The sequence below is a fragment of the Cheilinus undulatus genome, linkage group 15, assembly GCF_018320785.1.
Source record: "Cheilinus undulatus linkage group 15, ASM1832078v1, whole genome shotgun sequence".
NCBI lineage: Eukaryota > Metazoa > Chordata > Actinopteri > Labriformes > Labridae > Cheilinus > Cheilinus undulatus.
Window position 1 is genome coordinate 46,639,615 of NC_054879.1, and position 25,745 is coordinate 46,665,359.

Here is a 25,745-nt window from a genome sequence, read left to right on the forward strand (position 1 = left end):
TGTGAAAAAGGGTGGCAAAATGGGAAAAAGTAGGGAAAATTGTTGTTTTTAATGGCAAAAGTAGCTTTAATGAGCAAAAAATGGTAAAAAAAAAAAAAAGGGGGCCAAAAGGATAAAAGTCACTAAAAGAAGTTGCAAAAATGGGCTACAGAGAAGAAACAAGTGGTATTTAGTGGCAAAAGATTGCTTATATGGGCGAAAAGTGGTGAAAAAATGGTGAAGAGGGGCAAAAATGGGATGAAAGTGGAAAAAAATTGGCAAAAAGAAGTGTCGAAAATGGAAAATAGGGAACTTAAATGGGCAAAACGTGGCAAAAAATTGTGAAAAAGGGTAAAATTGGGGAAAAGTGGCAAAAAAAAAGTGGCAAGAATTGGAAAAAGGTAGGGAAAATAGTGATTTTTAATGGCAATGGTAGCTTTAATGGGCAAAAAATGGTGAAAAGGGGTCAAAAGAGATAAAAGTCGCCAAAAGAAGTTGCAAAAATGGGCAAAAGAGAGGAAACAAGTGGTAATAAGTGGCAAAAGACAGCTCATATGAGCGAAAAATGGTGAAAAAATGGTGAAAAAGGGCAAAAATGGGACAAAAGTGGCAACAAGTGTCATAAAGAAGTGTCAAAAATGGGGAAAATGGACAAAAGAGAACTTAATGGCCAAGGTAGCTTAAATGGGCAAAACTTGGCAAAAAAATGAGAGAAAAGTGACTAAAATTGGTGAAAAGCAGTCAAGAGTGGCCAAATAGGGCAACAACATAGGAAGCAAGTGGTATTTAATGCCAAAATGTAGCTTAAATGAGCAAAAAATGGTGAAAAATGGTTAAAAGGGGCAAAAATGGAACAAAAGTGGCAAAAAGATTATATAAGAAGGGTCAAAATGGGGAAAAAAATGAAAAAAGGGTACTTAACGGCAAAACGTAGCTTAAATGGGCAAAAAGGGGGAAAAAATGTGAAAAAGGGTAAAAATGGGGGGAAAGTGGCAAAAAGAAGTGTCAAAAATGGAAAAGGTAGGGAAAATAGTGGCTGCCCTGAATAAAGCATTAAAAACAGTCCTCCAGGCCAGTAGGGGGCGGTGACTCTTGGAGTGGTTGCCATAACTGCCAACGGTAAACATCAGCCAAAGAAAGCCGTGCAGTAAAGGAGTATACAGACTCCAGACTGGAGTTTCAAAGTCCAGTTTGCGTTTCCGAGCAGCTAAAGCAGTGCTAAATCCTGTAGTAGTTGATTTAAAGAATCCATGGCTCAATATTCTCGTGTTTCCGGCACCGTGGGCTTGATCACGCTCAAGAATCCTCCTGTCAACGCGCTCAGGTGAGTTTAAGATCCAACCGATTCTGCACAGTCTCCCATATGCAAAGTTGTTTTTCCTTATGGTGCATGCAGAGGATTCCCTGCAGATCCCTGTTGTTGAGGGTTTCATGTGATTTTCCTTCATTTTGATGATTTTAATCAGATTCCGAGTTTCTTTCAGGTCAGGTGGAGGCTCAAACCCTGTTGAAGTAATACACTGTGTGTTTACTGCTGACATAAAACCAGATCAATGATTTCTACTGCCCTGATCACACTTGGCACAGCTCTCTGATTCCCTTTGACCCAGTCCTCACTGTTACAGGTGTTTTTAAGAGTGACCTGAGGACATGACCTAGGTCCAGCTAGGAGAGCTCTGATGTTTATTAACAATACAAGGAGAGATACTTTAAAAATTATTATTATTATTATTATTATTATTTTCATTATGAGGTTTAAAAGACAAACCATTGCATGACCTGGTAGAATATGGTAGTAGTAACCTGAAATGCCAATATTATGATAATCTAAATATCAAGCTGCAAAAATGAACATCCTTACATTTAAAGTTAAAGTAGATTTGCTGATAAAAGTAAAGTTTCAGTGCTGCACTTCAACCTTTGGTGTTGTCACCCACAAAAAAACCCTGCTCTAAAGCTTTTAAAGTTATATAAGAGAAGTGATTAAATATTTCACAGAAGGCTAGAAAGTTAGCATAGGGTAATAATTAATCTGGATTTAACCATGCTCTAGAAATCACAGTGAGAATCTACAGTAAAACTGGAACCATGGCTGAGTTATAGACTTGCCAGAGTACAGTGCTGGGTCAAGACTTCTTTTTTGTAGAAGTGTGATTGCCCAATGCCCAATCATGAAATCTTGAATTTCCTTCAGGATCAGTGAAGTGTCTATCTAAATAACCTTGACCTCCAAACATCTAACCAGACAGCCCCAACATTCAAGTGTAAGTTTCTGCCAAATCTGGCTGAAATTTCTCCGTGCATTCTTGAAATATAATGCTCACAAGTTTTGAGGTCAAAGTGACCTTGAGCTGAACAGTGCATCCTTGAGTCAGAGTGGACCATTCTGCAGCGTCTGATAAAGTCCCTCAAAACATCTCTGAAATATCACATTCACAAACAGTTGTATTTTACAGAAGGAGCAATAATTCTTAAACTGGAAATATGAGTCCAAACAAAACAGTTTGATACATTTTTTGCAGCAGAGATTTTATCCTCTACACATTAAAGCATCTGTTTATTTAGAAAAGCTTGTAAAACCCTATTCTCTGGATTTTTGCACATTTTTTTGTTTTGTTTCAGATCAATATTATCAGATGTTTTTAATGATTGAATGAGAATGAATGAATGAGCTTTACATCATTATACACAAGCACAATGAAATTCTAAGCGGCTTTCTCTTTGATTGAAAAGGGTAAAAAAGAATAAATGACATAAATATGAACCATGGTCATTCGCTTCAAAACAGCAGTTCATATTGCATTTGCAATATGAATAAAAATAATAGCAATTAAATATTGATATAAAATATTATCATAAAATACTTACTTCGCTACCGCCAGTTTGACAATTTGCATTTTATAAGCTCACATATTTAAGAAATGTTGAACTAGTGGGGAACGTTGTGGAGGCAGATTTGCACTTTTTCATGGCTAGTGATAATATTTATAAATTAGGGGATGCATTGATATTTTGGCGCCAAAGAAGCTCACTTTTTAATGAATTTATTTTAGGTATTATCAGTAAAATAAAATGTAGATTCTGATAATCAGCTAAATGCATCAGGTGATAATTGATAAGATAAACTAACAAAAATTCAGAAATATCTGAAATCCAGCATTTTGCCTTTATAGAGAGATAAGACGTTGGAAAGAGCTTAAACAGGGATGAGAGAGAGGGAATGACATGCAGTGAAAGAGCCACAGCCCAGGCTTGAACCCAGACCGTCTGCACGCATGAGTCAGACCTAACCACTAGACCAGTGGTGCTCAACGCTGCTCTGGAGCCACATGTGGCTCTTTTGTGATGATCTGTGGCTCTTTTATGTCTCAGTTTGAAATATTATTCCCCCAGAAAAGTTTTAAAAAGGGAAACTTTGACCTCAGAAATTATCTATTGCAAGTCACATTAATCAGTTTGTTTCACACACTTAAACAGGTGACTTTGATTGCCAACCTTAATTTTTTTGTCTGTATATTTCCACTGCCCTTATTTAATAATAATAATAATAATAATAGCTATTTTAAATTTTTGCCATTTTAAATTTTTTTCTACTTTAATCCATTTTCTCTGCTTTATATCTGCTTTTGACATTTCTTTTGCCATTTTTTGTCAATATTTTTACACTTTTTTTAAAGTTTATTTTGGGCATTCTGGTCTTTATTTGATAGAGGAGGATAGTGGATAGAGTTGGAAACAGGGACAAGAGTTGGGGAGAGACATGCGGTAAAAAGCCTCATTTTTTTGCCCCTTTTATCCCATGTTTGCCACTTTTTCACCAGTTGTAACCTATTTTATGTTGCTTTTTTCAAATTTTTTAGTACTATATTTTGCCACTTTTTGCCCATATAAGCTGTATTGTCATTAAATGCCAATCTTTTCCCCATTTTTTCCATTCTTTTCTCCTTTTCCCCATTTTTCCTACCTCTTTGCCCATTTTAGTCACTTAAACAATAATTTTTTGCCCTGTTTTGTTGTTGTTGTTTTACCATTTTTGCTACATTTAATTTAATTTTTGTATTTGTCACCCATTTTTGCAACTCTTCCCTCCCCATTTTTGCCCTTTTTATACTTTTTTGCCATTTTACGTCTACTATGCCCCATTTTTGCCCCTTTTTGCTGATTCTTGACCATTTTTTTTTACCACCAATAATGTCTTATTAAAGCCACTTTAACCCTTTTTTTTGCCACTTTTCACCACTTACATTGTGGCTCTTGCGAAGGCATTTTTTAACAATTTGGCTCTCTGGTTGTGCAGGGTTGAGTAACACTGCCCTAGACCATCTGAACCCCTGAAATCCAGCTTTGTGTGAAAACATTTTATTCCTTTCTCAGTGCTGTGACGAGGCATGGCATCGTTGACTCGGTCAAGAAAGCACTCAGTGACCCGGCAGTGAAGTCTGTCGTCATCTGTGGCCAGAATGGGATGTTCTGCGGGGGTGAGGATGTGTTTCTACTTCCTGTTCTATTCCTTTGACTTCACTACAGAGTTAGAACCCTGAGCTTGTCATTTCACCTCCGTAGCACCAGTCATTTTATACTGTTTTAATCAGGGGCGGACATCAGGGAGTTTGGGACCGACATGAAAGGGCCTCATCTGATACCAATGATCCACAGCCTTGAGGCTTCAAATAAGCCGGTGGTGGCCGCCATAGAGGGGGGCGCTTTCGGCGGAGGCCTGGAGCTCGCGCTTGGCTGTCATTATCGCATCGCACACTCCAAAGTTAGTGCATGCTTCAGATCTCTTGCTGACTGTGTCTGCATGCATGTTACAGTTCATTCAACTGCTAATAAGCTGCTTGGACTGTTTTCATTTTTGCAAGATCAATACTTTGTCTATTTATCTGCTAGTGGAGGATGCTTCTGTGAATTGCATGCAGACCTCACCTGTGCAGCATCAACCATTCATCAAAATGTGTGACTTTATGTCCTGTCAGGCCAAAGTCGGCCTTCCAGAGGTGACTCTGGGTTTGCTGCCAGCTGCAGCAGGAAGCCAACGTCTGCCAAGGCTCATCGGTGTCCCGGCTGCCTTAAACCTCATCACCACAGGTAACAAAGACACATTAACCTTGCCTGCTGATAACAGGAATGGTAATAGAGTTATATTTACCATATCTGATAAATTAAAGTACCAATAATGTATAAAAACACCAAGCAGCTGGTAGTCTTTTGTTTTTTATTTTTACCCTCATTTTGTTGTGTTTTTGCTGTGGCTGGAAAATAACACAACATGCAGATGTCCCTGCATATCATAGTGATGAAAATCAATTATTTAAATAGCCTTGGCAGAGCTGTTTTACATGAACCCTGACCACAGCTGCTGATGCAGAGATTTGTAGTTCACTCCAGTGACCACCAGGGGGCAGCATGTGCTCTTTAATCACTGCTAGAATAGCATCATCTTTGATTTACTGCTCCGTTAAAAGTTCATTAAATGAATGAAGGCAAACTGAATATTTCATCTTCTTTTTTTGTTTTTTAAATTGTTAATATTTAATTGTATTTGGCAGTTATATTTTGTGTTTTTTTGCCACTTGGCCAGCTTCTCTGGCTTGTCTTTCCTCATCTAACCATTACAAATGTCGCATTTAAACCTGTCTGGACCTGTATGTCCCTCTCAGGCCGCCATATCACTGCTGCTGAAGCTCTGCAACTTGGAATCGTGGATCAAGTGGTCGATCACAATGCTGTGGACGCAGCTGTGAAGTTTGCCCAGAGTGTTGCAGGTGAGAGAAAATAAAACACAAGGCACCCACTGGTGTACAATATCACTCACACTTCCCCAGCTTAAATTAGCTTCATGAAAGGGAGAGAGAGAGTCCTGGTACAGCAGTTATTTTGGGCAAGTCCAACATGAAGAAGTGCCGACATGTAGGAAGTCAAAGGAAGCCGAGAACACGGTGAGCAGATCCTCCAGCACTAAAGCTATGAATGTTTCATGGCTCTGTCAGATGTGCTCTGATGTCTTCACCGCTTTTGCTGTATTATTCAGGAGGGCGAAAAGGGACAAACTTTCCTGGAATATTAATATTGGGCCCCTCGCTGGTCATTTCAAGATGAGGATTTCCCTTTGCACGTGAATCTGAGTCATCTACTCGCTGAATGAAAAGCTGAAGTGTGCCACATCCTTGCAGAGGCCTGACCTCTCATCTGTGTCAGGGTCACCCATTCAGACAAGCTTTACTGTAAATGCTGACTGACATCACTAGCAGGCTAACATGACGTTCTGCTAACATGCTGCATTTTTTTTTTTGCTGTAGTCGGGAAAATTAAAGATTAGCAGAAAAAGGAACATTTTGGGTGGTAGTTTAGTTAATAAAAATGGTAAAACAGCCCATATACTGTATGTAAATTTTAGGGCTGGGCAATCATGGCTAAAATCGCCATGGCGATTGATGTAGGATTATTTTGAGCCATTCAGAGGTGGACTTGCTGGTGTGTTTTGGGTCGTTGTCCTGCTGCATAACCCAAGAGCGCTTGAGCTTGAGGTCATGAACTGATGGCTTGATGTTCACCTTCAGGATTTTCTGGTAGACAGCAGAATTCATGGTTCCATTAATCACAGCAAGTGGTCCAGGTCCTGGTCCAGCAAAGCAGCCCCAGACCATCACACTGCCACCACCATGTTTGACTGTTGGCATGATGTTTTTATTAAATGCTGTGTTATTTTTACTCCAGATGTAACTGGCTGCACACCTTCCAGAAAGTGTTGAGTGTTTTGTCTCATCAGTCCACAGAATATTTCCCTGAAAGTCTTGGGGATCATCAGGATGTTTCTTAGCAAGTATGAGACGAGCCTTTGTGTTCTTTTTGGTCAGCAGTGGTTTTGGCCTTGGAACTCTCCCATGATGCCATTGTTGCCCAGTGTCTTTCTGATGGTTGAGTCATGAACTCTGACCTTAACTGAGGCCAATGAGGCCTGCAGGTCTTTGGATGTGGTTCTGGGTTCTTTTGTGACCTCCTGGATGAGCCATGGTTGCGCTCTTGGAGTCATTCTGGTTGGCCGACCACTCCTGGAAAGATTCACCACTGTCCCCAGTTTTCTCCATTTGTGGATAATGGCTCTGACCGTGGTTCTCTGGAGTCCCAAAGCCTTGGAAATGTCTTTGTAACCTTTTTCAGACTGATAGATTTCAATCACTTTGTTTCTCATGTGTTCTTGAATTTCTTTGGATGGTGGCATGATGCGTTTCTTTCTGAGATCTTGTAGCCTACTTCACTTTGTCTGACAGCTTCTATTTCAGGGATTTCTTTATTCAACAAACCTGGCGGTAATCAGGCCTGGGTGTGGGCAGTGAAACTGAACTCAGCTTTCCAAGAACTGTGGTTAATCACAGTTAACTCATAATTTAACATGGGCGGCAATCACTTTTTCATATAGGGCCGGATAGATTCAGATTTTTATTTCCATCAATAAATACAATCATCATTTAGAAACTGAATTTTCTATTTACTTGGGTTATTTTTGAGATATAAAAATCAGTTTGATGATCCGAAACATTTAATGTGTGATAAATATACAAAAATATCAGGAATCAGAAAGGGGGCAAATACTTTTTCACGGCTCTGCATGTCTGCATCTAAACCAGTGATACTCAACGTGTGGGTCTTTTGTGATGATTTGAGCTCTTTTATGTCTCAATTTGAAATATTATTCCCTCAGATAACCTTAAAGAAGAGAAACTCTGACCTCAGAAATTATCTGCTGCAAGTCACATTAACCAGTTTGTTTCACATATTTATACAGTAGGCTTTAGTCACCAACCTTAATTTCTTTGTCTGTATATTTCTATTGCCCTTATTTGCAATTTTTGCCTTTTTTTTCAAATTTTTTCCACTTTTAATTAATTTTCACTGCTTTATGTCTGCCTTTGCCAAGTCTTTTTGCCATTTTTGTCAATTTTTGCCACTTTTTAACCAGTTTTAACCTATTTTATCTTGCTTTTTGCAATTTTTTTGGCCATTTTTTTGCCACTTTTTGCCCTTATAAGCTGTATTGCCATTAAATGCCAATCTTTTCCCCATTTTTTCCTCTCTTTTCTCCTTTTTTCCCATTTTTCCCTACCTCTGCTCATTTTAGTCACTTACACACTCATTTTTTGCACTGTTTTGTTGTTGTTGTTTTCCTTGTTTTTACCATTTTTGCCACTTGTAATTCAATTTTTGGTAACTTCTCACCCATTTTGCCTCTTTTCCCTCCCCATTTTTTCCCTTTTACCCATTTTTTGCCATTTTATGACTTCCTTTCCCCATTTTTGCCCATTTTTGCTGATTTTTGATTATTTTTGCCACCATTAACGTATATTTGAAGCCACTTTAACCCTTTTTTGCCACTTTCCACCACTTACATTGTGGCTCTTGTCAAGGTTTTTTTTTTGTTTTTTTTTTTTTTTTTTTTGATAATTTGGCTTTTTGGTTGAGCAGGGTTGAGTAACATTGATCTAAATATTAATCATTGTTTTTTGTAGAAAAGTGTAAAGCTTACCATCGTCTTGCTTTTGCTTCTTTTGTCACATATAGATGTAGGAGCGCTGTCAAACTTCTCTGCCTGTTTGTGTGGATTATAGGAGGGAAAACTGTTTTTTTTTTCCAGCTTGTTTTGGAAGAAAATTTGATTTCTTTGCATGAAATGAACACGACTGGATGACTTTTATGTAGGAAGAGAGTGACATGCTTCAGGGATGCCAACTTCCATGGTTTGTCTCCAGCTTACTTGACAGTGACGGCTCATTTTTACTAAATTAAGGTAGTTTTTTTTGTGGAACCTGCTAGCTTGTACCTGATTTTGTGCCTCTGGCAAACAAACACGCCGAGTCTGTAGAAAATGTAAACATTCAGCTTCAAGGACTGCATGTACAACTACATTTTACTATCAAAAGATGATTGCAGTCTTTGGCTTTTCACAAATGTTTTTTTTCACACATCTCTGCCAAGATGACTTTGAGTGGGTGAGAAAGTGAGTGTTGTTAGTAAAGCTGAGTTTCAGCATGAGTCAGACAGAGAAGCATACAAGATGGGAGATTGGAGGAGAAATCTGTGGAGGTTTTGACGAGTACTCAAGTCTCAAGCTGATTAGCAGGGGATAGAGAACATGCATCTAAATTTACAAACCAAGTGTGAACGTTAACCATGCTGGGTGCAGAACCGGCCCGGCAACAAGTGAAGAGGAATTTACATCTAACAAGAGGATGCAAAAATAAAAACACTGCAGCAGTGTTAGTCAACCCTGCACAACCAAAGAGCCAGATTGTTTAAAAAATGCCTTTGCAAGAGCCACAATGTCAGTGGTGACAAGTGGCAAAAAAGGTTAAGGTGGCTTTAAAAATACGTTAATGGTGCCAAAAATGGTCAAAAATCAGCAAAAAGGGGCGAAAACAGTTGGAAAAAATTGTAAAAAGCAAGATAAAATAGGTTAAAACTGGTGATAAAGTGGCAAATATGGGATAAAAGTGGCATAAATGGACAAAAAAGGGGCAAAAACAGGTGAAAATGGAGCAAAGTAGATATGAAATGGCAAAAAATGAGTAGGAATGGAAAAATGGAGACAGAAAAGCTGTAAAAATGGGTGAGAAGTTACCAAAAATTGTATTACAAGTGGCAAAAATGGTAAAAACAAACAAACAAACAAAAAAACTGGGTAAAAAATGAGTGTATGTCTAAAATGGGCAAAGTGGTAGGGAAAATGGGAAAAAGGAGTAAAGAGTGGAAAAAATGGGGAAAAAGATGGCATTTAATGGCAATATAGCTTAGGGCGAAAAATGGCAAAAAAAAAAAAAAAACCCAGATAAAATTGCAAAAAGCAAGATAAAATAGGTTAAAACTGGTGAAAAATTGGCAAAAATGGACAAAAAGTGGCAAAAAGAAGTGGCAAAAGCAGGCATAAAGCAGTGAAAAATGATTAAAAATGGAATAAAAGGGTTGAAGTGGCTTTAAAAATACATAAATGGTGGCAAAAACGGTCAAAAATGAGCAAACAGTGGCAAAAATGGGTGAAAATAGGGCAAAGTAGAAATAAAATGGCAAAAAATGGGTAACAAGAGAAAAATGGGGAGGGGAAAGAAGCAAAAATGGGTGAGAAGTTACCAAAAAATGAATTACAGGTGGGAAAAATGGTAAGGAAAAAACAAACAAATACAAAGCAGGGCTAAAAATAAGTGTATAAGTGACTAAAATGGGCAAAGAGTCAGCAAAAAAAGGAGAAAAGACTGGGAAAAATGGGGAAAAGATTGGCATTTAATGGCAATATAACTTATATGGGCGAAAAGTGGCAAAAAATGGCAAAAAAAAGAAAAAATTGCAAAAAGCAAGATGAAATAGGTTAAAACTGGTGATAAAGTGGCAAATATGAACAAAAAAGGAGCAAAAAGGCTGAAAATGGGGCAAAGAAGACATAAAATGGCAAAAAAGGGAAAAAGGGAAAAATGGGGAGGGGGAAAAGAAGCAGAAATGGGTGAGAAGTTACCAAAAAATGAATTACAGGTGGCAAAAATGGTCAAAAAAACAAAAACAAACAAACAAAAAAAAACAGGCCAAAAAATGAGTGTAGAATTGACTAAAATGGACAAAGAGGTAGGCGTAATTGAAAAAATGACAAAAATAGAAAATAAGGGCAATAGAAATATACAGACAAAGAAATTAAGGTTAGCAATTAAAGTCACCTGTTAAAGTGTGTGAAACAAACTGATTAATGTGACTTGCAATAGATAATTTCTGAGGTCAAAATTTCCCTTTTTTAAGGTTATCTGGGGGAATAATATTTCAAATTGAGACATAAAAGAGCTCAAATCATCACAGAAAGAGCCACATGTTGAGTATCACTGCACCACAGGGATGTAAGAATTGGTCTTTGGTGTATGTTTTTGCAGAATGCATACACTGATGTACATGTTGGCTCATGCAGTAACACAAACCCCACACATGCATGGATTGGAGTCTCTGCTGGTGACGAGATTAACTTTTTTACCCCAGTAGTTGCGACATCTGCCCGCTACATCTGTCAGAGGACGACCAGGCTTTCCACTTGCTGCACAACAAATCCATCGACACAGCTCAACCATTTACAGATTAACCACTGCAATAATGCTCTGCTAAAGTACATTGAAATCACATTGCAGAGCCACACAGCATCTCATTAACATTTCAGTGAGGACAGAATGTACATTTAAGTGACCTCAAATGGACTTCACCAGTCATTCTTCTTCTGTGGTTTGTATTGGTTGATGCTTTCTTAATTAATGATATCAGATAGAATTATTGCTTAAGTGGAGATCACAGATCAGATGTGGCTGCCGTCCCTTTAAGCCGTGCCATGGTGACCCAGTTTCTGGCCCAAACCCACGGCTGAGAGTAATTCAGTGAAGCTGTGAAGGATTCAGACTACTCTTTCATGTAATCATGCCAGATGAGACAGGAATAGGAATTAAGATGCTTTTAACAATGCTGCTAACAAGGTTTTAACAAAGTGGCCTCCTTCTCATCTCACTGTTTCTGGGACTAAATCCCAGAGCACAAAGTTTATGCTGCAAAGTTTAAATCTTCTCACGTAGTTTCACCTGGAAAAACTGCTCTGCTATTGTAGCATCGCTCCGAGGCCTGCGAGTCATAAAAATTCATTTCCATTTGCTCCCAGAGTTGGAAACCACCTCCTCTACCTGCACCAAATTGTTGCTTTTCATTCAGCTTCAGATCAGAGTTATTCAAGGTGAACTGTAACAGTGCACCAGCAGAGTCCCTCCAATTATCTTGGAAATGGTCTGTTAAATCACTCTGCTCTTAGAGGCTTCTGCAGCATCTGTGATCGAGTCGCCAATTATGCACAGGCTGAATGCAGGCTGGCAAACTGGAGGAAGTGGGAAAAGGGCACAAGTGGCAACTATGAGGCGCTTAGTTGGGGAAATAAAATTATACAGGCATAAATTTGCAGAAATGTCATCCCAGAGCAAATGCTTGACTTACCTTAAACCAGGAGTGTCAAAGTCAGCCACACCAGGGACCAGATTCTGAATTTAGGTCTAACCTGAGGGCCTAACAGGGTCACATTTAATCAGAAACTGTCACCCTAAGTTTCACCAGCAATGAATTATGGGGGAAAAAACTTAGCACTGTTGATAAAGTCAAAATGAAAGGTTTAAGCTCAAAATCTGAGATAAAAGTCAAATTTATTAGTTCAAAGAATCATAACATGAAATTAAAAGTCAAATAATGTTTTTGAAAGCAAATATGAGATAGAAAGTCAAAATCATGAGTTTAAAAGGTCAAAGTATGAGATAAAATTTAAAATCATGAGCTAAAAAGATCAAAATATGAGATAAAATTTAAAACGATCAAAATATGATAAAATTTAAAATCATGAGTTTAAAAGATCAAAATATGAGATAAAATTTAAAACAGCAAGCTTAAAAGATCAAAGTATGAGATAAAGTTTTAAAATCATGAGCTTAAAAGATCAAAATATGGGATAAAATTTAAAATCACAAGTTTAAAGATCAAAATACGAGATGAAATTTAAAATCATGAGCCTAAAACATCAAAATATGAGATAGATTTAAAATTGTGAGTTTAACAGATCAAAGTATGAGATAAAAATTTTAAATCATGAGTTTAAAAGATCAAAATATGAGAAACTTTTAAAATCATGATCTTAAAAGATAAAAAATCTGATTAAATTTTAAAGTGATGAGCTTAAAAGATCAAAATATCAGATTAAATCCAAAATAACAAGTTTCAAGGTGAAAAATCTGAGATTAAATTCAAAATCATGAGTCTAAAGGGCCAAAATATAAGATAAAAAGTAAAAATTATGAATTGAAAAAGTCAAAATATGATTTAAAATGTAAAATTACTGGTGGGCCAGTTAAAATAAAAACATGCTATGATCTTGTGGGCCGGAAATAACCTTACCACGGGCCAGATTTGGCCCCCGGGCCTTGAGTTTGACACCCCTGCCTTAAACTTTGAACTGGTTGCAAAAGTCTGAGAACTGCATGTAAAAAGGTTCTCACCCTGAGTGATTTTCTCCTGTTTCAGGTCAGCCTCTGGATTCTCGTCGTATAAGCAATTTGCAGTGCGCCCCCGTACCGGATGTGAACGCTCTCTTTGAAGATGTGATGCTGAGAGTGAGGAAGACAGCTCGTGGAGCCATGGCACCCATTGCATGTGTGCAGGCAGTTCGAGCTGCTGCCACCCTGCCATACGCTCGGGGCCTGGAGCGTGAGAAAGAGCTGATGGCCACGCTCTTCACCTCGGGCCAGGCCCGCGCTCTGCAGTACTGCTTCTTCGCTCAGAGAGTGGTCGGCAGGTGGAGCATGCCCAGTGGAGCCCGCTGGGATACGAGCAAGGGCAGGCCTGTACATAAAGCAGCTGTCATCGGTAAGACCTTAAGGGTTTAAGTTTTTATTTTTCAGTGAAAAAGTTAGTTTGCTCATTAAACTATCTGTGTGGCATTGCCATAAAACCTGCAGAAACTAGGCCCTCATTTACAGTTCAGCTGGGTGTAAATGCATGAACTTGCTCTCTCCTGCAGGGAGGATTGGATGTATGACAATCTGGATATGTGAGGCTCAGCAGCTTGGCCATTAAATTTGCAGGCTTTGGAAAAAAAACTTTTTGCTGCCAGGATAAAAATGTGCAGTCTAGCTTTGTGCACACACACAAAAAGAATTCTGTGTGATTTATACATGTATGCACTGTAATGTTTCTGGGTTTGTCAGTATTATTTGAATAAATGCTGAGGTAATTTTTCTGTATCTAAGGTCTTGGCACCATGGGAAGAGGCATAACAGTGGCCCTGGCACAGACTGGCTTGTCTGTAGTCGCTGTAGAGACCCAGGAGAAGCAGTTTGTGGAAGCAAAGCAGGCAGTATCGGGCATGTTGGAGCGAGGGGCAAAGAGAAGAGGGGAAGTTCCTGCACACGATAAGATCACATACAGCCGGAACCTCCAGGCCATCGCAGATGTCGACTTGGTCATTGAGGCTGTGTTTGAGGACATGGCCTTGAAAAAGAAAGTCTTCCAGCAGCTGTCTGCTATTTGCAAACCAGGCACTCTCCTCTGTACCAACACTTCTGCTCTCGATGTGGATGAGCTGGCATCCCAAACTCACCAACCTGAGCTGGTAGTTGGAATGCACTTCTTTGCGCCGGCTCATGTCATGAAGCTCCTGGAGGTGGTCTACGGCCCACGGTCCTCTCCTGAAGCTGTCGCTGTCGCCATGCAGCTTGGGAAGAAAATGGGCAAAGTCAGTGTGGCAGTAGGAAACTGCAGGGGTTTTGTGGGAAACCGCATGCTTAAGCTGTACCGTGACCAAGCATACTTCCTGTTGGAGGAAGGAGCCACGCCTGAGCTGATAGATCAAGCATTAGAAGAGTTCGGATTTGCAATGGGTGCGTTCAAGGTGTCCGACCTCTCAGGGCTCGACGTGGGCTGGAAAGTGAGGAAGGAAGAAGGGTTGGTGCTCCCCGGTGGGGGGTCAGGGAAATCAGCCAGAATCCGACAAGGTGTCAGGTACAGCCCCCTGGGAGACCTCATGTGTGAGCAGGGAAGGTTTGGCCAAAAAGCCGGTCGAGGATGGTACCAGTACGACAAACCTGGCAGTCGAGATGCCAAACCTGACCCCTGGGTGCACCGCTTCCTGGAGGAGTACCGAGCCCGCCATGGCCTGGTGACGCGCCGCATTAGCAACCAGGAAGTTTTGGAGCGCTGCCTTTACGCCATGATCAACGAGGGCTTCCGCATTCTGGAGGACGGCATTGCAGCAGGACCGGAAGACATCGATGTCATCTATGTGTTCGGTTACGGCTGGCCAAGGCACCGGGGAGGACCCATGTTCTACGCCAACATGGTGGGGCTGCAGATAGTCCTGGAGAGGCTGGAGCACTACGCACAGGCCAACCCCGACGTGCCCTCCCTGCAGCCCTGTGGCCTGCTCAGGAGGCTGGTGGCTAATGGCAGCCCGCCCATCAACAAGTGGAGAGAAGTCATCAAGAACGTTCGAAGCCAGCTTTAAATTCTCAGCTTTAACTGCTTAATTCCTTTACTACAATCATTAACCAAATAAATACTCAGTGATCTGCACTTTAATTGCACTTTTAAATGAATAACATTAATCTTGTTTCTGATAATGAGCCATAATGTGTTATATAACAGCCATAAATACAATTTAATACAGTACAGTACAACTAAGCTGCGATGTATTTGGATCTCTGTGAAGCTTATAAATGAGGTGTCCACTCTGTATCAGAGATTTTAATTAAACTTGGCATCTATTGATTATATAATTGTGTAGAATATTTTGTCCTAACCCTGCGAAACAGATGGATTGGCCAAACTTCCATGCCTGCCACCAGGTGATCCATCATGCAAAGCTTCAAGCTAGGTGCCCAGTCAGAGGATAGCCAGCCCATCGGCAGCTGTGGGTCAGCTGACGACTGCAAGCCAGTCAACAATGGTGGCCGGTGAAGAGAGTAGCACGGATGCAGACGTGAGCAGATTCATCAGAACTGGACCACATTTCTTTAATAAAAGAAGAGCAAGGAACCACAAGAAAGGCTTTTCTTTGTGGAAAAGATGCTTTTGCTCTTCTCCTGACCAGCTTCAGCATGAGTCTGACACCAGACAAATTTTGTATTGACGTAACGGCTGGCTGTCGAGCTTGTGTTATGTATTTTACACCAGAGGTTTTCAACCTTTTCAGCCCATGACCCACAAAATACAGGTGCCAGAGGCTGGGGACACCCACTGTACCTGAAGGTGGTTGAACGCAACCATGAACATTCAAGAATAGTCGTGTGCAGACAAGGCCGTCCATAAGGAATTATAAAGGGGGAGGTTTCTGGGACCCAGCCAAACTGGGGCCCATGGAGGTCAGCAAAACCATGGTCCATTGTGACGTTAAGCTGTGATAACCATATTTTATATTTGGCCTGAATAATAACCTCTCTTATCAACAAACAAATATCTTTATTTATTCATTTAGCCTTCTTTAGATGAAAAAACTTTTGTTATAAACAAAATTTAAATGGGTTGAAAATTGCTAAAATTTGTTCATAATGGCTAAAAATGATAAAAAAGGTAGTGAAATTGGATTTTTAAAGAACATAAATGGCCAAAATTTGATAAAAGTGGAAAAAATGACCAAAAAATGGGTCCAAGTGGTAAAAATGGGCACAAAAAGTGGTAAAAGCCTAATAAAAAGTAGATGAAATGGCAATAAAGTGCAAAAATATGGTGGAAATTAGGTGGAATGGGATGGAAAATTGATATAAACAGGCAAAAATGGGTTAACTGTGGTTAAAAAGGGCAAAAGGATGGAAAAAAAAACAGTTGATAGAGGCAGTAATGGGTGAACAGAGGCAACAACAGGCGGAAAGTGGTGAGAATTGGTTTTGAAATGACATAAACAGGCTGGAAAAAAGTGATGGAAAGAATTTCAAATTGCCAAAAAATGGGTTTTAAGTGGAAAAAAATGTGCTAAAATTGGCAAAATTGGTGTTAAAAAGTGATGAAAAAGGGTTAACATTTGGTAAAATTGGTGTAACTAGGCAACAGCATAATTAAGAAAAAATATTCTTCGTTTTTTAACGGCATCTGGCGACCCCCTCTCAGTGTCTCGTGACCCCAAAAGGGGTCCCGACCCCAAGGTTGAGAAACACTGGTTTACACCACACTCCTACTATTTCTTATGTTTGATTAGCCTGTAATGCACATGTATTGTAGAGTCAACACTCTAACAAATAAGTTATGCAACTACAGCAATTGAATGCAATGTTTTTCTTACAAGTGCTAACAAGGCTGATAAATTTTACAGTGAATGTTAACAGAACATTTAAGTAGAAGGATGAATTACATTCAAAGATGCATCAACAGATCATGTTTGGTGTATTTTATGTGGAACAACCAACTGAAATTCATTTAAAACAAGCTGAGATCTCCATCTTGTCTAGTTTCAGGAAACACCAGTCTGGAGTCCAGGAGATAAGTCCCCTCGGACGAGTTCATTCAAATGCGAGTACTATAAATTCACCAAAATTGAGCACAAAATGGCTATGACATCATTTCCTGTGCATTTTAGAAGATGGCCCCAGAGGATTTTTTGTTCGTCTAGTCATGATACATATGTGTGGCAATTTTCATGCATGTGGCACAACCTTGTGGGAGGGGCTCCTGATTTGTTGGTTTTGGGGCCCCTGTGGGGCCATTTTTGGAGGCAGAAGTCTGGGACCACCAGAATGCAAAATTTTTTGCCGGGACTGATGAGATGAGCCAAGATCCAGGAGTTTTCAGGGGGTTTAAGGCCCCAAAACAAGCCGTGAAGTGTTGGAAAAATGATAATAATCTTTACAGTTTCAATAGGGTCCTCGCCGACCCTCGGTCGGTGCTCGGGCCCTAAAAAAATTTCTTTAGCTTTGTGATTGCATAGTTCAGAGAAATCTGATGGTGCGTCTCGTCCTAGCTAACAAAAATACACAGTTTGAATTGTGTAAAGCCCTTACAGTCCCAAAAGAGAGAAAAAAACATGTTGTGGGCACATTAAACGAACACTAGATTAAATCGCAACATGGCCTGCTCCAGTTTTCAAATCGCAGATGGTGGAATATCTAATTAATTCAAATGTGTGTGAAAACTAGAACGCGTTAACGCATGTGATTAACCTTGAAACCTTAACGCGGTCAAAAAATAATGCAATTTAATCACTTGGCAAAGTTTGACCACAGCTTGCTCCCATAGTCCTCCAGTGAAGATGTTTATGTGCCTGGGGGTGAAGAGGTGAGAGGGTCTGACACAGACAGACCCAGGTCTGCTTAATGGTGATTTTCTTTTGAAAAAGCTGGAGAATGTCACTGAAGATAAAACCAAAGCTGTGGGTACATGCTGCAGTGATGAACTGTCTTTACACTGAAGCACAACCAGTCTTATGCTGCGTTCCATTTGTCATCGTAACTCATATTCCGACTTCTTATTCCGACTTCTGACCGGAAGTCAAATAGAACAAATAGAACATCTCTCTAAGTTGTATTTACCATGACCTCCACGTCCCAGCATGGTGGCACAAAGTATTAAGTGTAGTAAAAACTTTGATTTTGACATGTTTTCAGAACCTTTTGTTGTTTGTCAGTGCAATTTTTAGAAATAATAAACACAGCACTACCCTGTGGTTGCATGTTGTGTGTTGCAACAGTCTTTAAATACATGAAGTACTGTGCAATGTGCTGTTTTACAGGTTTATCGGCTAACAACTGATCAACAATGCTAAAAACAATGACAGGCTAACGCAAGAACGACATCCGTCATTTTTCCAACTATTTTATTGATATATGTGAAGCACATACATGCATACTTAAAAACATTATTTAAATGATTCACCCATCTATATACATATTAATGCACTATATACATGGGGTATATAAACATATTTAGGGATTCACTAATGTCCAGAGTTTTCATTGCTTTTTTTGTGTTTCATTCCAAGTAGTGAGCTCATATAATACTCTATTTCCATTTTAGATTGTTGTATCTTTTAGAACTTTTCAGTCAATTTACATGTATGGCTATAATATTTATCAAACATTACCAGTAAATTCAAAATATGAAGCTTTTGACGGTTTCTTTTTCCATTGTCATAATAATAAATTACATCATTTTCTTTTAACCGAACTTTGGAGCCGGTTTGCTCTACATCCAACCAAAATAAGTGACTATGGAGACGCTCTTTTTTTTCAACCCATTATGACTAATGGAACGCAAACAACTGGGAAATACGTATTTCTGGACGAATGGGACGTCATTCCCAGTTCTGACTTCCAAGGTAAATGGAACACAGCATTAAGTTCCACCTTCAGGAAAAGCACATCTTTGCTAATGTTAGCAATGACACTAACAACAACACGGGATCAAGCCACGGTCATACCACTCTGCTCAGCTGCTTCAGGACAGTTTTCTTCTTCAGCTGCTCAGATAAATGCTGAAAAGTGCTCCAAAACGTTGAGACAGTCCTGTTTGTTAACAATATTACTCTAAAAAGATCAAAAGAAATAAAAGGAACCTGAGCTTAAATTCAGATGTTTTTGCAAAGGGTCTGAATACTTACTTCAATGTGATATTTAAGGTATTTCAAAATTATTTTAATGTATTTGCTAATTTTTCACTTTGTCATGATGGGGTACTGTGTGGCGGTTAATGAGAGTGAAAATGATTTTTGTAAGTGTAGCATCAGGCTGTAATATATGAACATCTTAAAATATGAGGGGGTCTGAATACTTTCTGAATGCATTGTAAGTTACGCACAAAACATTTTGGGACTTTAGGAGCTCTGCAGAATTGTAGTATCTGAATGCAGAAGAGATGATCTGGTAAACTTTTTCCTGCACAAACAATGCAAATTAAAGATCTCTGCATTACCACATTCATCATCCCCGCCTCTGTCAGTACATTTATAAACCGGTGCTCTGATTATTTCCATTGATTCTCTCTCTGAGGACAAAAGCTACAGAATAGACTTTACCGTTGCCTTTTTCTCTGACCTTTTGCACACCCAGTTTGTGACATTTTATTTTAATCGTTTCATCAAGCAGAAATTCTTCTCGGGGGGGGAATGTGCCCTTCATATGTGAGTGTGTGATGTGTGTGTTTCTGCTGAGCCAGCTGCAGCGATGACAGAAGAGAACTGAGGGAGACAAACAGCATTAAACAGCTTTTGTATCCTCCTGTGTGCACATACAGTCATGGACGAAAATATTGGCACCCCTGGAATTTTTCCAGAAAATACATCATTTCTCCCGGAAATTGTTGCAATCAACAAATGTTTTTGGTATACATGTGTTTATTTCCTCTTTGTGCATTGGAACAACACAAAAAAATCCAAAGAAAAAAGACAAAATTGACATAATTTTACACAAAACTCAAAAAATGGGCTGGTCAAAATTATTGGCACCCTCAACTTAATATTTGGTTGCACAACCTCGGAAAAAAATAACTGAAACCAATCACTTCCCATAACCATCGACTAGCTTCTTACACCTCTCAGCTGGAATTTTGGACCACTCTTCTTCTCCAAACTGCTCCAGGTCTCTCAGATTTGAAGGGTGCTTCTTGCAACAGCAGTTCTGAGATCTCTCCATAGGTGTTCAATGGGGTTTAGATCTGGACTCATTGCTGGCCACGTCAGAACTCTCCAGCTTTGTCTCCAATCATTTCTTGGTGCTTTCTGAGGTATGTTTGGGGTCATTGTCCTGCTGGAACACCCATGACCTCTGATGCAGACCCAGCTTTCTGACACTAGGCCCTACATTGTGGCCCAAAAGTTTTTGATAGTCTCCAGATTTCATGATTCCTTGCACACAGTCAAGGCACCCAGTGCCAGAGGCAGCAAAACAACCCCAAAACATCCTTGAAGCTCCACCATGTTTGACTGTAGGTACTGTGTTCTTTTCTTTGTAGGCCTCGTTCTGTTTTCTGTAAACAGTAGAATGACGTGCTTTTCCAAAAAGCTCTACCTTAGTCTCATCTGTCCACTAAATGTTCTCCCAGAAGGATTGAGGCTTACTCAGGTACATTTTTGCAAACACCAGTCTGGCTTTTTTCTGTCTCTTTGTCAGCAGTGGGGTTCTCCTCGGTCTCCTGCCATAGCGCTTCATCTCATTCAGATGGCCACGTATGGTCCCAGCTGACACTTTTGCACCCTGAGTCTGCAGGACAGCCTGAATCTGTGTGGAAGTTGACTGAGGATGTTTATCCACCATTCTAACTATCCTGCGTTGCATTCTTTTGTCAATTTTTCTCTTCCGTCCACGTCCAGGGAGATTAGCCACAGCTCCATGGTTATAAACTTCTTGATTATATTACACACAGTGGACAAAGGGATTTCTAGATCTCTGGAGATGGTCTTTAACCTTGAGATTGTTCATATTTTTACACTATTTTGCTTCTTAAGTCCTCAGACAATTCTGGGCTCTTCTTTCTCTTCTCCATGCTTGGTGTGACACACACAGACACACAACACAAAGGTTGAGTCAACTTTTAGACATTCTAACTGGCTTCAGGTGTGATTTCTAGATTGCAGCACCTGTTACTGCCACAGGTGAGTTTAAATGAGCATCACATGCTGGAAATAAAATGATTTAGCCACAGTTTTAAAAGGGTGCCAACAATTTTGTGTTGCCCATTTTTTGAGTTTTGTGTTAAATTATGTCAATTTTGTCTTTTTTCTCCAGATTTTTTGTGTTGTTCCAATGCACATAAAGGAAATAAACACATGTATACCAAAAAACATTTGTTAATTGCAACAATTTCCGGGAGAAATGGTGTGTTTTCTGGAAAAATTCCAGGGGTGCCAATACTTTCGTCCATGGCTGTATGAGGACATTGTAAGTTTCTGGCTTTCCTACAACAAAGTTATAATTTCTGCTTTTGGATTTTTATAAATGACAGAACAGAATTTCAATAAAAGTTTTAGTCATTTGTCTTTTGGGAGTTGCAGGAATTTGATTGGAAATTTAGGAGGGGAATTCCCTTCAAAATTTTTCAAGAAATTTTAGAGGTTTTGTTTGGATGTTTGGGCTATTTTTGGGGAAGATTTTCCATGGATTTAGGATGGAATTTATTTGTATTTTTTGAGGATTTTTTTTTTACATTTTTTTTTTTTTTTGCGACAATTTTGTGCCTTTATTAGATAGAGGAGGACAGTGGGTAGAGTTGGAAACAGGGTCAAGAGTGGGGGAGAGACATGTGGTAAAGGGTCTCAGGCTGGATTGGAACCTGGGCTGCCCGCGTACATGGGGAGCACCTTTACCCACTAGGCCACTTGCTCCCCTTTTTGAGGAATTTTTAGGAGATATTTACTTTAAAATTTAGGGGAATTTGCCTGAAGTATTTTTAGGGATTAAATGGAATTTTTGTCGAAATTTCCATGTTCATCCTAAGGCTTTTTCCAGAAAGATTATCTAAAACATGTAGGGAATATTTGAGGACATTTTGGGGTATTTTTAAAGGAATCTTGGGAGTTTTACAAGGAGCTTGTGTTTTATTTTCTAGTTTTGGGAATTTGATTGGGAACTTGTGTAGGGAATTTCCTTCAAAATTTTCCTGAATTTTTATGGAATTTTAGGGACTTTGAATGTTTTGGGGCTTTTTTCCTAGGAAAGTGTCAATGGAATTTAGACGCAATTTATGTGTACATTTTAGGGAATTTGATCAGAGAATTTCAGTGAAATTTGCATTGAAATTCAGGGTCGTTTGCTCGAAAGTTTGCAGGGATTTTCATGAAATTTTTGTAATTAGTGGGGATGCTGAGCATCCACACTAATGATTTCCAAGTCAACCATTTTGTTTATTATTCTTCCGCTCCGACTATCTCCTCCTTCAGGCTTGGTTGTATCGACATTGTTTAAACTTTAAAAAAAAAAAATCAGTTTCTTCGTCATTCGACTGCTATGACTTTTCTCATTTATAACTTCTATAATTTTTAAAATATAGCTATTTTCATGCTATTTTCAGCTATTTCTATGCTTTTTCAGCCATTGAATGCAATTCTAAGCTACTGTTGGGCCAAAATCGGCTATTTTGTGCTATTTTCAGCAATTTTGAGGCTACTTTCAGCTATTTTATGCTTTTTTAGGCTACTTTCAACTGTTTTTCGGCTCTTTTTGTGCTTTTTTTAGGCTACTTTCAGCTATTTTTATCCCTTTTGAGCTGTTGAATACCATTTTCAGCTACTTTTATGCCATTTTATGCTATTTTTGTGCTTTTTGGCTATTTTCAGCAATTCTTCCACAATTCAGCTCACAGCATCCCCATGCAATTTCAGCTGAAATTGCAATATTGATCTAGTTTTACATGAATTTCTGGTAATGTCTTGAAAAAATACATTCATGTGATATTTTGGTCAAAACTACATCCTGTTTAAAGACAGTACTTGTTTTTTTTCTTATCAGGTCCTGCTGATCCTAAATAAGTGAGAAAAACTTCTCATGCAGCCAATCCTGTTGTCAGTCCTGCTGCATTATAGATAATAGGGATAGATCTCACCGGTAATGACTAAAAATGTCCTGTAGTTTAAAGGAAAATACAAAAACTACTGCAATAATATTTCAATCAGACCAAAATGTGAATTTAATTTTGTGTATTTGGAAGTCTGGCCCCCAGAGTTTCTGTGTAGACTAAATCTGGTCCTTGTGCAAATGTTCTTGATGAACCCTGATATAAATGAATGGCTCACTCCCACAGAAGCCCCACACCCAGCAGTGAGCAGATGTTGGGGACGCCCCCTAACGGCGGAAGGCTGCAGAGCAGCTGGATTCACTGTATGATGCTCCATTTTGTCACAAATGCACTATTTTTAACCCTTGCACGTTTAAAGGCAGATGAAGTCACGACTTAGAGTGAAATCACAGTTGTAGAGCTGCAGTATGTTGAATTTTAAAAGGATTATATTCCTGGAGATATCTATAAAATGCCACATTTGTGTCAGTCTTTGATAAAATGCGAACTGAAACAGGCCTGTGGTGTTTCTGAGGCACCAGTGAAAGCCTGTCTGCGTGTTTGGAAACAGCTGGCTTCGTGTGTTTGTGTGAAGTGGACTCCTCCCGTTGTGTGATGAAGTTCAGATGCGCGCTGTTGTTCCGTACGCGCGTCACCGGCGCACAGAGGAGCTTCCCGACGCGAGGGGAGGATGGAGAGCTGTGTGGATCACGACCATGGACGGCTTTCAGTCTAACGCTACACCTCGCTGATTGTCGTTCTCCCGCTTTTTTTACAGGATATGTTTCCAGCTTTTGTGTGAGCAGGGCAGCAGCCTGCTCTGGATTCACACATCCAGCACCGCCTTTCTCTCGTGTCTGGTTCCCAGTTGAAAAGCTTCCTGGGCTTCGTGGACCGTGAAACCTCGGCTCTGTCCCTCACGGTTATGCTTTAGTATACTCGGACGAAGCTGTGTGTGGGTATATTCTTTTTTTTTTTTTTACCATCCAAGAAATGTTGGCATGGCCACCTCGGGAGCACAAAAGTGTCCGAAGAGTGAGAAGTTGGACGAGGCGCAGGCTTTGGCCAAGAGCTGCGCAGGGAGACCAGACTTCCTGCCTTGTGATGGACTCTCCATCTGCGCGACGCACAGCCACGGGAAGTGCTTCAAGCTGCACTGGTGCTGCCACTTAGGCTGGTGTCACTGTAAGTTCGCTTCTATACACATCTGTATTAGCACAAATATGTATTACAACCGCTTGGTTATGAAAATTACTGGTAGATATGTAAATTAGGAGGCATTGAGGCCAAATGTGGCACAGATTAACTTTATGGTCATGAAACCAGACTTACTTTGGCTAGCTATGAAATATTACCCATAAACGGACTTTTAAAAGACCCTGAAAGCCACGGTTCCAGCTTCGTTAGCTTTGTTTCACCTCTGACAAAACTTACGCGAACATTTTAACCTCTTTTCTGTATTCATGGCTTTAATTTCAAGGTGAAATTCAGAGTCACATCCTCCATAGTGAAGCCTTCACACAGACGCCCCTGTATGAATAGTTAATGCCAGGCGAGTCTAAACAAGGGAGGCTGCTAAACTCAGCAGGGCTGGATGTTTCAGGGCCATGGAGTCACTGCTGCTAGCTTAGATCACACTGGAAAGTCTGGAACAGAGGGGGCCGGATCCTGGATTAAGGTCTGACCTGAGGGGCTAACAGGGTCCACTGCTAACCAAACTCTCAACCTCATTTTCACCAGTAATAAATTATGGGGGAAAAACTAGCACTGATGATAAATGATTATGAGATTTAAATATTTAAAATGATAAGTTAAAAGGCTCAAAACCTGAGATAAAAAGTCTAACTTATCAGTTCAAAAGGTCAAAACACAAGATAAGATGTTAAGATAATGCTTTTGAAAGGCAAATATATCAAAAAGAAAGTCACAATCATGTTTTTAAGGCAAAAATATGACAGAATATTTAAAATGGTGCACCAAAAAGGTCAAAGTATGAAATAAAGGTAAAAAAATAGATTAAAAGGGTCAAAGATTGAATAAAAAGTCAATATTACGAATTGAAAAGCTCAAATTATGAGCTACATAGTCAAAATATGAGACTAAAGTCAAAATAATAATTTGAAAATGGTCAATATATGAGCCAAAAAGTGAATATAATAAGTTGACAAAGTGAAAATTTGAAATAAAAGTCAAAATAATAAAGTGAACAAGTGAATATTTGACATAAAAGTCAAAATAATAAATTGAAAATGTTCAAAATATGAGATAAAAAGTCAAAATAATAAATTGAAAATGTTCAAAATATGAGATAAAAAGTCAAAATAATAAATTGAAAATGTTCAAAATATGAGATAAAAAGTCAAAATAATAAATTGACAAAGTGAAAATATGAGATGAAAGTAAAAATAATAAATTGAAAATGGTCAAAATATGAGATAAAAGTAAAAAAAAATTGAAAATGGTCAAATAAGAGATAAAAGTCCAAATAACAGATTAAAAGGGTCAAACGATTAGATAAAAGTCACATTACAAATTGAAAAGCTCAAAGTCAGCATATGAGCTAAAAAGTGAAAACTATAAATTGACAAAGTCAAAATATAAGATAAAAAGTCAAAATTATAAATTGAAAATGGTCAAAATAAGAGATAAAAAAATCCAAATAATAGATGTAAAAGGTAAAAATATTAAATAAAAATTCAGATAATTGATTGAAATCAGAACTGTGCAATGCAAAATTGAAAATATGAAAAGAAAAC

At 39.1% G+C, this 25,745-nt stretch overlaps 2 protein-coding genes across 2 annotated transcripts in view; both read left to right on the plus strand.

Moving 5' to 3' along the window:
• The first annotated feature begins 1,083 nt into the window (after positions 1-1,083).
• Positions 1,084-15,096, plus strand: ehhadh (enoyl-CoA, hydratase/3-hydroxyacyl CoA dehydrogenase). The gene is made up of 7 exons (XM_041806316.1): positions 1,084-1,303; positions 4,354-4,457; positions 4,572-4,741; positions 4,956-5,067; positions 5,640-5,744; positions 13,045-13,386; positions 13,770-15,096. Exons 1-7 carry the CDS (start codon positions 1,230-1,232, stop codon positions 15,020-15,022), a joined length of 2,160 nt encoding a protein of 719 aa, XP_041662250.1. The 5' UTR covers positions 1,084-1,229; the 3' UTR covers positions 15,023-15,096.
• An 8,570-nt stretch (positions 15,097-23,666) lies between these two features.
• Positions 23,667-25,745, plus strand: part of zgc:162707 (UPF0524 protein C3orf70 homolog B) — a 35,979-nt gene continuing 33,900 nt past the window's right edge. The window contains exon 1 of the mRNA XM_041807081.1: positions 23,667-24,174. Within this exon, the coding sequence (XP_041663015.1) occupies positions 23,991-24,174 (184 nt within the window). The 5' untranslated portion in view covers positions 23,667-23,990. The remainder of the gene's footprint in view (positions 24,175-25,745) is intronic.

What these genes read in the sequence shown, in the direction of transcription:
- ehhadh (XM_041806316.1), top strand. Translation starts at nt 1,230, where the DNA reads ATGGCTCAATATTCTCGTGTTTCCGGCACCGTGGGCTTGATCACGCTC. An exon ending in GTTTGCCCAGAGTGTTGCAG is followed by an intron (nt 5,745 to 13,044) that starts GTGAGAGAAAAT and finishes CTCCTGTTTCAG; the next exon opens with GTCAGCCTCTGGATTCTCGT. An exon ending in ACATAAAGCAGCTGTCATCG is followed by an intron (nt 13,387 to 13,769) that starts GTAAGACCTTAA and finishes TCTGTATCTAAG; the next exon opens with GTCTTGGCACCATGGGAAGA.